Genomic DNA, 15197 nt, shown 5'->3' on the forward strand with positions numbered 1-15197 from the left:
AAAAATACATCTTTTTTTCAAGAATAAGTTTCTGAGTGGGTTAGGGTTACTAAATGGCAGGTTAATTCTACTGGTTACATTCCTGCTCTATCCTACTGAACTTCAATTACCGTCAGATTGCCATAATTCATCAGGCTCAGAGGCAGTCCATAAAATGAGGCCTTTCACAGAGCTCAGAAAGATATGTTGAAGGTATTGGCCAAAAGGAAGAAAAAAAAGATGAATCTGAAAGTCTTCACGAGAGGCAAGATGATTGGTCATTAACACGTGGTTTTCCACCTTCAGCTGGGAAGATGTGGCAATTTACCAAGGAGAAGGGTAGCCAGGGTTTAGGATTCATCTCAGCTTCTATTGTTCATCTGATTTTAGGTAAAACACTTCCCCTTTATAGATCCACATGTCGTCATCTGTAAAACAAATACAGTTTTACAGATGCCAATGTAAAACTATTTTAAATTGTACACAAACTTTACGGACACCCTACATGTCTCAATTTTCCATCTCTAAAATTCTCTTTTTCTCAGGTAGCTTCCATCCTCACAGGCTCACACGAAAGCTCAAGCAAACATTCCCTGACAGCTCTAGGAAGGTTCAGTACTCCAGGGTGGAATCCCCAAAGAGCATCTCTTTCCAACCATACTTCACACGTGCACGCGCGCACGCACCCCAGCTGTCACAATTAACATCTGGGCAAGAAAAAGCTTAATCCCTGAACTCCTATGGTAAGCAAGGATTTCATACCTTGGTCTCTTGTGCACAAAGCCCAAAGTTCCCAGAATGAAACAACATCTAGCCTGATCTCTAATGACCATTAAATCGAGCTTTAAGGATGTGTGTTGATTGCATAATACTGACAAGCTGACGGCCTGAAGGGCAGCATTTTTAAAAGTCTTTGGTATGCCAAGACCTAAATTTGAGATCTTTCTCTCTGGCAACAGGCAACAGTATCACTAACACCTAAAAAAGAATGCAAGCATCTGCAGGCAGTCACCATGCGGCTTCGGATGTCAGCAATCCTTACAGAAGAAATGCAGGGTCTCTGCGTCTCGCCAGGAAATGATTTCCAACTACTTTGTTTTAACACCTTCACCCCCGAATTCTTGGTAACCACAGTTTGACTCAGGGGCTAAAATACACCTATTCATGCCTCTGTGAATCTACCATGTGTTTATAATTTGGGATTGCTATGTGAAAACACACTTTTCTATTCATCTTCAACTCACGCAGCTGGGCCATCTTAATGGATTGGCTTCTCAACACCAGGCCATTAAGACACACAGGCCCAGGTTCCAGGCCACACTTTGCAGGTCTCTGTGGCCCCTGCTACTGTGGCTTCTCCATCAATATGGTCCCTGGACTATCAACTCTCTAAGTATAAATCAACATAGAAGTCTTCAGAGGCATTTGAGGGATTCTTTATCTGCCCTTTCTTGACTATCATGAACACCAGAAAGAGGAAATGTCATGTGAAAAATACACTATGCCCAGCTAGTTTTCCTATTTTTTGTAAAGATGGGGTCTCACTCTTGTTCGGGCTGGTCTCGAACTTGTAAGGTCAGGCAGTCCACCTGCCATAGTCTCCCAGAGTGCTGGGATTGCAGGTGTGAGCCCCTGTGCCCAGCCTATATTTCCATTGTTATATTTTTATCTCTCATAACTGCTATTTATAACACTAAAAAAAATTTGAAGACATAGTTTTGAGAATGCATTTCTCCTTCATAGAAAATATCTCAAAATAGCAGAAAAGATTTTCTAGAAAAGATGAGGAGGAAAGCTTGCCTCTCCCTGTAGGATGGAAACACATTTACCATTTATAACTTGCTCACAGATCATGATACGTTTAAGTGCCAAATTGAGAACATTAATGAAAGGCTGAATACCCTTAAAACAAACAAAAAGAAAGAAAAATACATTCACACAAGGCTGCACATCTACTAACCCAAAGCAGTCTCTGTCATCTACACTCAGAGATTCTCTTACTCTTCCCCCCAAAGTAAGATTTTTTTTTTTTTTTTTTTGAGACGGTGTCTTGCTCTGTTACCCAGGCTGGAGTGCAGTGGAGTCATCAGAGCTCACAGCAACCTCAAACTCCTGGGCTCAAGCGAGACTTCTGCCTCAGCCTCCTGAGTAGCCGGGACTACAGGTGTCTGCCCCCACATCCAGCTAATTTTTCTATTTTTTGTAGAGATGGGGTGTCACTCTTGCTCAGGCTGGTCTTGAACTGCTGACCTCCAGCAATCCTCCCACCTCAGCCACCCAAAGTGCTAGGATTAGAGGCATTAGCCAGTGCCGTTGGCCTGAATTGATTTATTTTAATTCTCTTTTTTTTTTTTTTTTTTTTGTAGAGACAGAGTCTCACTGTACCGCCCTCGGGTAGAGTGCCGTGGCGTCACACGGCTCACAGCAACCTCTAACTCTTGGGCTTACACGATTCTCTTGCCTCAGCCTCCCGAGCAGCTGGGACTACAGGCGCCCGCCACAACGCCCGGCTATTTTTTGGTTTCAGTTTGGCCGGGGCTGGGTTTGAACCCACCACCCTCGGCATATGGGGCTGGCGCCCTACTCACTGAGCCACAGGATTTATTTTAATTCTCAACTTTTTATATGAAAAAATTTCAAACCTACCCAAAAGCTGCAAGACTTGTATCATATTATGACACCTGTGTCCCCTTATCTGCATACAACATGTTGCTACATTTCCTTCCCTCCATCTTTCTCCATCTCCATGGGGTATAAAATTAGCATTGTATGCACAGACTGTTTTGCTGGACAGTTTCAGGATTGGTTGTATACATCCTGGTGTTTCCTCCCTAAACACCGTGGCATATGAACCTCCTGAGAGCAAGACTTCTCCCCTATATACATAAGACAGTCATCACCTGTGGGAAATCCAGCACTCAGAAAATGCCATTATAATATTTGATTCATACTTGAATTTCCCCAATTTTCCCAATGTCTATAAAATTTGGGTTTTGGGGGGTTTTTTGGCAGTTTTTTTTTTTGGCTGGGGCCAGGTTTGAACCCACCACCTCCGGTATATGGGGCTGGTTGAGCCACAGGCACCACCCTAAAATTTGGCTTTTTTTTCTTCAATCGAGGATTATATACTGCATCTGGCCATCCTATCTCCTTAGTCACCCGGAATCTCCAACAGTTTTCCAGTCTTTGGGAGTGGAAAGGAATCTTTAAGCATTGACAGAGCCGTTTGGCAGTATCATCCGTGAATTTGGAATTGTCAGATTTTTTCCTTAGGATCGTTACAATTGCTTAGTGTGTCCCAAGGGCACCTGACGTCATCTGAGCCCATTACAGGTATTGACGGTACTTAAAAAAGTATTTTTTGGATGAAAGATATTCAGTTAGTGAAGAAGATATAAGTACTATAGAATGAAGGTAAGTGGGGAAGGAGGGGGAAAGGAGAATAAACGGAAAGAACAAAGTGGAAAAGAAATCAAATGGAAAAAAGAATAAAGAGGAAGAATAGAGGTCAAGTACAGAAACAGCAGGAAACACGTGAGGCCGCCTTGCTTTCTTGCATCAAATTGCCTGACTGCCCCAGTATGTAATGTTGCAACATGCAAGAAACATTTGATCTGCAATAAGAAATAATGTAAAGATAAATGCATGTGTCCAAATACTTAATTTTACCCACACTATTTATGATTCACATTTTAAATTAATATTTCAAAACCCTTTTCTCTTTAGCCACTGGACTGGAAGCTGCTGGTTTGTGCTCATCCAGATCTCCCTGAACCGTTTCTTCATTCAGGCTGCAAGTTTTCCTTCTGTAACACTAAACCCCAGCACTTTAAGGTCAGGGGATGCCTGACCTTGGGGCCTGGGGGCCAAACTGTTATTTGTCAGCGTCATTAAGACTATGTCTTTAACGTTCGGAAGAGGTGAATTTAGTAAAAAGCTTTTTAAAATAATTAAAATATATGCACATTACCATGTACAATATATTAAATACCTATATGTTGATTATTTCATAAAATGATTCAAGTCTATTCTTCCATATTATGTACCTATGTGTTAACTTGGCTACAGAAGGATTTTTAATGGCTAATCATCCGCTCACTACCAACCAATCTAGGGATCAAATGCAGCCACAGAGACAGCAATTCTTAAAGAAAACATTTATTTCAATGAACTTGGTGAAACCAGGGACCTTCCTACAGAAACCCGCACAATTCTCAAACCCAATTTTTTTGTCACATCTAATTTCAATTAGACATCATGATAAAGCTAAGAAACTTTTTAACAATAATCAGTAGGGTCTACGTAGGAGCCTGCCTAAATTCCTGACATTTTTCTCATTGCTTTCTGCCAAACCACATGCACAGAAGGCAAACACAATGGGAACAGTCAGTGAGTTATGACCAGGGCCACATACAGCCTCAGCTTTGTGCACACACATTCGTGTGCGTGCGCATGTGTGTATGTGTGTGTGTGCACATTTGTCAAGTTCCTTCCAGAACTAAGATTTGGTTCACTTCCCGATCTTTCACCTCTTTCCTTTTTCTACACAAAAGGAAAGGCATCATCGATTAAACCATTAAAATTAGATGCCAAGCATTATGAAACATATCAAAGCATGAAAAAAAAATCTGCTTCTGACCATAGGTGAACAGGTAAGATTTTAAGTAGGTAGGCTCAGAAGGGCAAGGACTTTGTATAAACAGTTCTCTAGATGACATTAGATCACCTTAATGCCCCCATTATGTCTTTAGAATATAGTTGATCTTCAAATGTGGCATTTAAACCCAAGTAGATTTTTAATACTGAAAACACTATTATTATGAAAGTGCTGCTTTCTCTTGAAAGTCTCTTTCTCTCCCTCTCCCCCCCCCCCATTCCAGGAGAATGCAGGGAAAAACTGAAATGAAAAAAACGTAATTAAAATCACATTCTTCCCCTGGGGTCAAACTAATTATCAGCCTCTCACCCCAAAACAAATTTACCTGTTTAAGAACGAAGGTCTTTATCACTCATGGAAAAAACATAAACAAAGATTAAGATGCCATTTAGGTACCACTGCAATCTTTCATTTTTAAGTGACCTCTTAGTCTAATGGATTCAATGCGTTCTCATTCGAGTAAAGTGTATATTGCAGGAGAGAACTGTAATAAATGGGACTGTCATGGCCCTTAGGTTAGAGCAAAGGAATATTGGAAAATAAATCTCAATTCTGTATACTCACCAATCCTGCAATGGGGGTAGGTAATCTATTGATCTTTTTAACAAGTCCTGGCTTTATAGCATTCAGCAACCTGTTACGAAAAAGACAGAATGTCAAGTGAGACATAAAGCAAGATGGATCACACAAATCTCCTTTATCTGAGGCTACGTTAAATTGCTGGATAGGAAAAGCAGTGAATTTAAAGCATGTCGTAAATCTGAGTAATCTATTGGGTTTTGTGCATATTAGTAAAGAGCTTTGCCAGCACCAAGTTTGGCCAACGTAGGTGAAGTTTGAGAATCTGGAAATGTTGGGAGAGGTGAAAAGGTATCTGGGAGAAGCTTCAAGGGAAAAGACAAAAATGTGAGCTGGATTGAAATTGGGAAGGAATTGTCTAGAACTGGAGCCAGGTATTACTACTCAGGTGAGGCCACTTGCCAATTCTCCTGGCTAAGGCAGCGGTCTCTCCAGGGAGGTGCTAAGTTTAGAGACCAACATCTATCTTTGGAAGTGATTTGCCAAGACAAATTCTACCTCCAGACCTTTTGGCTCTTTGAGGAGAGTGGCTTGTTAAAAGTGGTTGAGCTTCACTTCGTTAAAAAAGGAAGAATATGTTTAATAAGAAGTTAACCAATCATATTCTGAAAATTTTTAACAAGGCTCACCAGGATTGCCTAGATACAAAAGATATTTGAACAAAAGATTTTCAGGGTAAAGGTCAAACTCATGTAAAAATCACACAAGCAAGGAATGCGAGAGAAACAACTATAACTGCTTGGTCTTCAGGAAATATTAATTCAGAGTGACGAGATAAGACAGGCAACTTATAAAACTAAAATATGGTTAGCATCAAGGTAAGGGGGCAGAGTGGCGTATTTGCAACCTAGGTTATTCATAAAAAGAGTAATTGAAAGTAAGGAGCTATAGAATGGGAACATTTATTTCTACATTCAGGCATTAGAGGCAACAGGCATCTTTGAATACCATGCAGAGAGAAACTTAGAGAAGGAGCTTTTTATAATTCAGGGGTCAGCAAACTATGACCCATGGGCCGAATCTGGCCCAGCGCCTATATTTGTAATTAAAGTGTTGCCGGAACACAGGAATGCCCATTTATATCTTGTCTGTGGCTACTTTTCTGCTATCACAGCAGAGTGTAGTAGTTACCGCAGAGACATATGGGCCTCAAAGCGTACAACTTTTACTGTCTGGCCCCTTATAGAAAATTTGCTGCCCTCTATTACAATTCCCATAATCCAAGATTATAATGAATTCTGAAGAATCTATGTTTGATTTCTACAGATCAGCAAGAATAATGCAATGGTCTTGAATTTAGATTCTTTGACGATGACACCACCACCTACTAAAAAATGGAGAAATGTCCCCACAGTGGCCATGACTGGCTGGATATTCTGGTTTTGCATCCAAGATTAATTGATGGCTCTTAGTAACTTTGGCTGCAATTCCAACCTGCTGCAACCAACACTCAACAAGCTCAGAACTGACCCAGGTGTTCTTTGTCCACTGAGAGCCAAGATAGCTGTTCTTTTTTTTATGAATCCACTTAGTTTTAACCATGAATTTAATCTTGTTAAAAAGGGCTCCTTTATAACTTTGGAGTTATCAGTTTCTCAAGTTGGAAGGCAACTTTTCCCTCTTCTAATTTTACATTTCAGAAGTTTGAGGCCTAGTGATGGGGAGTAACTTCCCCAGAGCACAGTCGGGCCCAGGGTCTGGAAGTCTTGGAGCAGGGCACTCTCTCCGGAGCATATCCTCTGGTTTAATATACACAAATAGATAGGATGCCTCCAAACACAGGTTTTTAAATGTACAAAATTCTTAAGATACATTACTTTTCTCACTAGTCCCTAACAGTGTCATTTTAAACTGAGTTTAAAACAACATTCGTATACAGTGTTGACAATTCAACAGAATCAAAGGCAGACAGAGTAAAATGTGAGTCTTGCTGTCACCTCTGTACCACAGGGCCCCAGTTTATTCCTGAAGGCAACCTGAATGGGGAAAATGTATTAAAATATACATAATTAAAAGAAAAAAATAGGTGTGGCACATAGAACACGGTGTTTTTCACCTTGTTTTTTTCTATTTTAGAGGTTACCTTGGGGAGAATGACTTAATGCCTATTGAGCCACATCCTTCTTTTTCTATTTACCCTAATGACACATAAAGAACAAGCCATGTCCTTCTTAATCACTGGGGGCCACTGATGGCTACAGAGCTGGCAGAGGGGTAAGTGCCTTAGTTCTGGAGTCCAGTTGACTGAAGTCAAAGCCCAGCTCCATCATTCACTGGAGGTGCTGCCTTGGGCACGTCCATCAACCTTGGTCTCAACTCTAGTATAGAAACACAGTGGTGCCAAAGGCACAGATGCCAATTCAGCTGAACGAGATGAAATATGTCAGAAGCTAGCACAGAGACTGCCATATAATAAGCTCCTTGTAAATATCCCTCTGTATTTAAGTGTATTTATAGCAATTCAATTCACAGCATTTTAGGTCATTCGCCTTCTCTAATAATGAAATGAAACACCATTGCTACCAAACGCTTGAGCCTTCTTGCTAATTAACCAAGGTGGAAACACCCCACCCCAAATTCACTATTTAAAAATGATCTCCTAAAGGGGCACCCTTTTTGTCTTTAATATCTAAGAACCGTACTAATGTACAGTTTTTGTCTTCTATATCTAAGAACATTACAAATTTAGTAATGATGGCTCCAGCAACTCCTCTTTTATACATGTTGGGATTTTTTAAACTGTCTTAAGTTTTTCATCAAATTCATCCTTTGTAAAATTCCACTTGCATGGAATTTGCAGAACCTTTCCTGTCCCTAGGAGTTGTAAAAATCAATCGTCAATCAATTGAATTACAAAAAGCTACTCTCTCTCAAAATACTTGATTATAAGTTAAAAAATAAAAAGTCACCATATTCTGACACACTGTGGAATATTTTCAAGATTGAGGCGGCTGCATTTTTTATATAAATATTGTAATCCTGTTTACAGTACACAGCAATAAAAGATAACATTGAATTCATATTGTCAAAATGTCCAACACCTGCTTCTCTTGTATTTTGCATTAAACTGAGAATAGTTGTTGTATCAGAGGTTTTTTTAAGTAAGAATCAAGTATATTCACTTGAAAATGTATTAAAAACCACTATTGCTTTCCCTTGTAAATTGAAATATAGATATTTTCGATAAGTACTTATTGATGACATGCTTTAAAGCGATGATCCTGATGATGCAATTTTATATTTGTAGATCTTTTGAGAGGCATTTTTCTCCCCTAAGTGCTACCCAATAGAGACAGGGTACCATGTTGCACCATTTTTGTAGAAGAAAAAATTGCAACCCAAATAGATGTGAAGCCTTCTCTAGCAATATAACCATCTTGTCTGCAGCATGGCCAGCGCAATAACCACCTCTTAGGCCAATCAGTTTACACTGCAATCGGGTGCTTTGGAAAGTCCAGCTTCAGTATCCAGACTCAAAACACAACTCAAAACAAAAGAAAAATCAAAACAAATACTATCTAAATATAATGAGATAACATCAACACTAGGTGGGAATAAAAGGAAAATGAAAGAAAGTGTGTGTTGTGAGATGGGCAAGTGTAAGAAACATGAAGTCCAAGTTCTGTTTATGGATCATCGACAACATCATCATGGGGGATTCCAGAAGGAAGGAGGCTGGAACCCACTTGGCAGAACCTCCACTCAATGGATTCTCACACCAACTCACCCCCATGGCCTATGCTACCCCAAACCTGCAGCTAGCAAACCTCCAGCTAGTAACAAACCCTTTGTATTTATCAAAAGACATTTCTGGGAAGCTGGCACAATTCTACACAACAAGAGAATTAGGCATTTATACCATTTGTACCATTCCATGTCTTTTGTGCTAAATACCCCCAACTACAAACAAATATAAAGAAAATTTTAAATGTCTAAGATGTAAGAGCCACTTAGCCGGAATTATTTTCAGGTCATTACTGTTTGTTAATGCTCTTCTCTCAATGATTCTCCACCAAGTGCACACTGTGTGTTGTACTCCAGGCACAGGAGGTGCAGGGGGGTGGGTGGGGCAATGGGATGGGACAGAAAAAAACAAGTATCCTAGCCCTCTGGGAGGCTGAGGCAGGTGGACTGCTGGAGCTCAGGAGTTCAAGACCAGCTTGAGCAACAGGAGACCCCATCTCTCTAAACAATCAAACGTTGTGGAGGGCTCCTGTAGTCCTAGCTACTTGGGAGGCTGAGGCAATAGGATCACTTGAGCCCGAGAGTTTAAGGTTGCTGTGAGCTATGATGCCACGGCACTATACCCAGGGCAACAAAGCGAGACTCTGAAAAAAAAAGAGAGAGAGAAGAAAGAAAGAAAAGGAAAAGAAAGAGAAAGGAAAACAACCAAGTAAATAAACGAGAAGAAAATTTCAGCTGGCTCAAGTGCTGGGAAGACCAGTAGACTAACAGGCCACACCATTAAAGGCGGTACTTTAATAAAGTTGTAAGAAGGCTGCTGGGGAGATGGCATTTGAGAAAAAAAACTTGGATGATACAAAGGAATTGGTCAAGGTGAGACTGGAAGGTAAGAGATTTTAAGCTGATTGAAAAGTTAGTAGAAAGTCCTCAAGGCAGGAGCAGGCTTGGAGGGTGGAGCTGACTGAGCAAGGTGAGCGGGAGGATGAGATCTGTGCCTTGAGGGTCAAGGTGTCAGCACAATCCAGGCCCAGATAAGGAGTTTGGATTTTTTTTTTCTAAGTTCAATATGAAGCATCAGATGATTTTTAAGATGGAGACTGAGATGAGTGATCTATAATTTTTAAAACATCACCATTTACAAAAAGGCATAAAAATAAATTTGCAACTATACACATACAGAAAGTTTCTGTTGCTTAAAAATCATAGGCATCAGAAAGAATAGATAAAGAAAACATCACAAATAACTTAAAACATTCAGTTTGATGAGGAGGAAGGGCCAGTGAATTTCAAGCCAGGAGTCTAGATTTTAACAGATAAATGTAATACATTCAACAATGAGTTACTGGGAAATCACTTGATCAAGGTCTCAGTTTTCCATCTAATAAAATGAGGACTTAAAAATCAACAACACCAAAAGAAGCAAATAAAATGGCATTTTACAGTTAAAAACAAAACAAAAAAAATCAACAACACCCCCCATCCAGGATTATGGTGTGGATCCAGTGGGCTGGTGTCTGTTGCTAGCATTTGATAAATGGAAACTTACATACTCACTCAGTTTATTATACTGAGCATGCCCCTTTTTGCTATATAAGTACAAGCTATTTTATCTCAACTGTTTCATTAGCCAGCTGCCAAAGACTAAAATGATGTCACTTGTTCTCTTTTCTCTGGCCACCTTTGGAGAAATACCTTGCATGGATGAAGCAAATCAAGGCACGTGTATAGTCTGTCTAGCACACGGCTGGTGAGAGACAACTACACACAGGAAGAAAAGTTATGTCCCGGATAATCCTCAGTTAGGAAAGAAGTGAATGGCCTTGAGGGGAAGCAAAAATAAGTATGTTTCTTTTATGATATAAATTAAACGGTGTCTACTACACATATGTATTCTAAATCTGAAACACCATGACCCATTTCAAGTAAGACTACTCCATTATGTTCCTTTTATTTATTTATTTATTTATTTATTTTTGTAGAGACAGAGTCTCACTGTACAGCCCTTGGGTAGTGTGCCATGGCGTCACACGGCTCACAGCAACCTCTAACTCTTGGGCTTACGCAATTCTCTTGCCTCAGCCTCCTGAGCAGCTGGGACTACAGGCGCCCACCACAACGCCCAGCTATTTTTTGGTTGCAGTTTGGCCGGGGCTGGGTTTGAACCTGCCACCCTTGGCATATGGGGCCGGCGCCCTACTCACTGAGCCACAGGCGCCGCCCCATTATGTTCCTTCTTATACTCAACAAATACTGATCAAGCAGGAGTGATACCTGGTCTAAAGCTGGGTGCTAGAAATGCAAAGGAAGATAAGAAAGTCTACGGCCATACCACCCGGAAGGCGCCCTGTCTCGTATGATCTCGGAAGCTAAGCAGGGTGGCACCTGGTTAGTACTTGGATGGGAGGAAGATAGGAAAGATCTCAGGTCTCTCCCTCATGGGGGGTGCTCACTAGTAGATTTAGAACCCCAAAGCATCTACCCAGAATAAAAAAAATCATTTTACCCTAAGGACGTTTGCACTAGATTGTTTATTGCAGCTCAATTTACAATTGCCAGGATGTGGAAACGATCTAAATGCCCATCAATGCAGGAATGGATTAACAAATTGTGGCGCATGCACACCTTGGAATACTATTCAGCCATAAAGAGATGGTGACTTCACATCTTTTGTAATATCCTGGACGGAGTTTAAACATATTCTTCTTAGCAAAGTATCACAAGGATAGAAAAGCAAATATTTAATATACTCAATACTAATAAGAAGCCAGTAGACGATCCAATGAGTGCCCAAATAGGAGAAAAACTCACTTCAATTCAAGTTGGGGGGAGGGGTAACAGGGGAGGGGAAAGGTGTTGGGGTGCTCTCACTGAATGGGCACGGGGTGGAGGGGTTGGCACGCCTTTTGTGTGTGGGACATAACTATTAAGATGAACTCTACCTAACAAAATCAAATATTTTGACCTGGTTGCTTATACCCTTACTTTAACCTGAAATAAATTTTTAAAAATAAAATGAAAAAATAAAACCCACAAGAATACCAGAACTGTGTGTGTAGGTGGTTCATTACTATATCACCTAATGCACCATGATCTTGAGAAGGTGGCACATTCTATGGAATGTAGTTCTAAAAAGATCAGGGACTAGATTCCATAAGGAAACAATTGTTGAGACACTCGGGAATGCTGTTGATGTTCTGTTTCAAGCACAGACTGCTTTTTACAACTCTTTGTACCCTAATATCCTGCATGTGGCAGCCTCTCAATCATTGCTTAATGGTTATAAAATACAAAGGGAGGAAATTTTTTCTACCTGCAACTTTTAATAAACAACATCTTAAACCCCTAGACTGGTTCTGTTTCATACAAACTCTACCCACAGCCCATATAGTATGGCTGCAAGGCACAGCACCAAGAACACTGCTGCAAAGGACACGTTACGAGGCCATCCAGACGTGGGGGCTCACACCAACAGGCAGCTTACATGTTATTTAACTGTAATATGAACATCAAAGGTAAAAATTTTGAAGGACTGCAAATTTTAAAGGGATTGAGCTTTCTCTACACGTCATTCAATTCAGAAACTCAATTCTAATAATTATCCCAGAGTTTGGGGGAGAACAGAAGAACCATCTACACCTTCAGCATAAGGTTGGGAAGTTCAAACTTACTCTCATGGGAAATCATTTTATTCTTTGCAATGAGAGATTACATCATCATCTCATTAGCTTGGTTTGTACAGCTGCAATAGATACTGTGATCACAAAATTGCCCACTTTGTGTTCCTTTTAATTTGGCTCAAGAGTGTTTTACTATGTGGTTTCCTTGATCACTTTCTAGGTTTGACTATGTACCAGGGATGAAGGTATATGCACTTTCATTTAACCTAACATGGTGTCTGTTTTTTGAACCTAAGCATGAAATCATTTAACCTTGATCATAAACCTGTTACAGATGTCATGTTTAAAGATTCTGTTTTGCAATTGCCTTGGCAAAACCAGGAAAATTAATAAACCCTCTGAGATCAAGAAAAATGTACTAAAATATAGGGAAAAGCGAAACCTGAAACAAAGAGGAGTTTCATACGACTAAAGTAGTGATGGAAGGCAAATTGCCATCATCAATATCTACTGACTGTGCGGGGGTTTTATGCATTGTTCAGAATGTGTGAAATGTAGGTCACACTGAAGCCACTTGCCTTGAGGATACCTAAGAAGAGACAATAGGAGCTTTAGAAGGTCTTTGGAAGAAGACTTGGAACTCCAAGCAGTTGGGCCTGACCCTGCAAATTCCAGGCACAGCAGAGCCTAGTTATTATTCCGATATTCCACCTGCGGCAGGGAGTGCTCACCTAACTTGTCTTCCTGTTCCCCTGGGCACAAGGCTAGGCTCTATTTCCCTCCCTCCTTTGCATTTTGCTGTAGCTATAAAACATGGTTCTGGCCAATAGAGAGCAAGCGGAAGTAATAGACACACCCAGGCCTGGCCTTAGAAACCCTCCCAGACAATTCTCCACTCTCTCCCTCTGCACTTACTAGTTAGATGTTGACACCCAGGAAGTCTTGGCCATCGTGCATTGAGGACACAGTCTCCATGAGCTCTGGTCCCTCAATAACTGGCTGGAGCAGAGTTGTTTCCCACTCTTTCCTTCTCTTCCCCAAATTAGGCTATACAAGAGTGGAAATATGACATCAGGTAATGACGTCCATGAGGTCATCCTAGAAAAAGTGCTACATTCGTCCTTGGTGAAGATCATTACGGTCTCCTTCAAAGTGCACAAATGCCAGGGCCTAGTCATCCTTGAAAGTGATTTTGCCAGTTTGTAAACTTAATTGTCAGACCTTGTATGACAAGAGCTCTGATGGCCCTTCCAGAAAAAGAGTTCCAAAACTGCTTTGAAGCATGGACTAGATACAGACGTCCATGCACAGCTCCTGGAGGGAAGCACCTCAGAGGTGACAGCAGTGATATTTAGCAATGAGGTATGTGGTACTTTTTCTAGGATGAGTTCACGCACTTGATTGTCCAACCTTATACATTTCCATTGTATTAAACCACTGAGATGTAGGGATTTGTTAATCACAGCACCCAGCACTATTACAACTCTCCAGTAGGGCTTTTTCTAGCAAAAAGGGACCCTACCTTGGAAAACTGTACCAAGAAAGTCCTGTCCCAAAATGTAAAATTTCACACCTGGGCACATCTTTTCCCCAGGATCTTGCCAGAACAGCAGCAAAAAGAAGAGCTAAAATTTGAGGGGGGAAATCTCTAAAATCTTCTAGGGGAAAAACAAAATCTCTTCTTGCACATCACATCTATTCTTAATAATAATTAAAAAAACTAACAAAATACTCTATAAGCATGGAGGGAAACATGGAACAATGGTCTAAAATATCTTTGAGTCCTTTGATCTGTTTTCAACCTCTCTCATAGTTCATCCTTGGCATAACCATTCCTGCTGTCTGGAAATTATGGAATTTGAAGACTGGAAGAGGGTTAAAAATCATATAAAATAATCTAGACAAGATTAGTCATCCAGGGGACTTAAGGCGCATGTCTGCAGTCAGAGCCCCCAAGTGGTCAGGTTGGGATTACAAACTTGGGTTTCTAAACTGGGCAGAGCGCTTTCCAGTTTCACCTATGGATTTTCACCTATGAAAATCCAGCTATGACGTTTCACCTTTTGCATTGCAGTCACTAATCCCCAGCCAGCAGCCGATCCTCTGCCATCTTAATCAACCTGCCACTTAACCCAAACTGACCACTCCCAATGCCAGGCTCTGGCCAGGCTCTTTCCTTCTTCCAATCATTTCCAGGTTCCTGAGTGCCCAAATGATACCCTTCAAATGGCTTCAGCTGGTAATCAAGGTCATTCACCCCCAAAGTGCCTTTGCTACCACACCTCCCACTCGAGGTGTTCCCTGCTTTTATAAACTCCAAGTTTAAGATGACATATGGGAGCTGGCAATACACAAGCAGAATTTAGTATAACTGAATAAAACGGAGACTAAAGTTACTCTGACACAGGCAACGATATGTGTAATCATCACTGTGCTATGTAATGATTATGTATAAATGACTGTAATTAGCATTTCTTCTGCACGGTTAAGACTCTGTTATTGCTGGGTTTACTGTCAGGAGGGTGGAGAGGCAACTTGCAAAGTGACACTGCTGTGATGCAGCTTTGCAGGCTTCTGTATCCAGCCTTGGGTGGGGTGAACAGCCAACTCCTTGTCCCCAACACTTCTTTAGCAAGAAGTCCTCAGAAGCAAGAGTTCCTGAATTGAAACTCCAAGAGTAG

The 15197-nt window shown here is 40.8% G+C and overlaps 1 protein-coding gene across 12 annotated transcripts in view; it reads right to left on the reverse strand.

Moving 5' to 3' along the window:
• Positions 1-15197, reverse strand: part of LIMCH1 (LIM and calponin homology domains 1) — a 356706-nt gene that overhangs the window by 174582 nt on the left and 166927 nt on the right. For all 12 annotated transcript variants that reach the window (XM_053577488.1, XM_053577484.1, XM_053577482.1 and 9 more), the window contains exon 3: positions 5201-5270. In XM_053577488.1, coding sequence (XP_053433463.1) covers positions 5201-5270 — 70 coding nt within the window. The remainder of the gene's footprint in view (positions 1-5200; positions 5271-15197) is intronic.

The sequence above is a fragment of the Nycticebus coucang genome, chromosome 23 (genome assembly GCF_027406575.1).
Source record: "Nycticebus coucang isolate mNycCou1 chromosome 23, mNycCou1.pri, whole genome shotgun sequence".
Taxonomy (NCBI): Eukaryota; Metazoa; Chordata; class Mammalia; order Primates; family Lorisidae; genus Nycticebus; species Nycticebus coucang.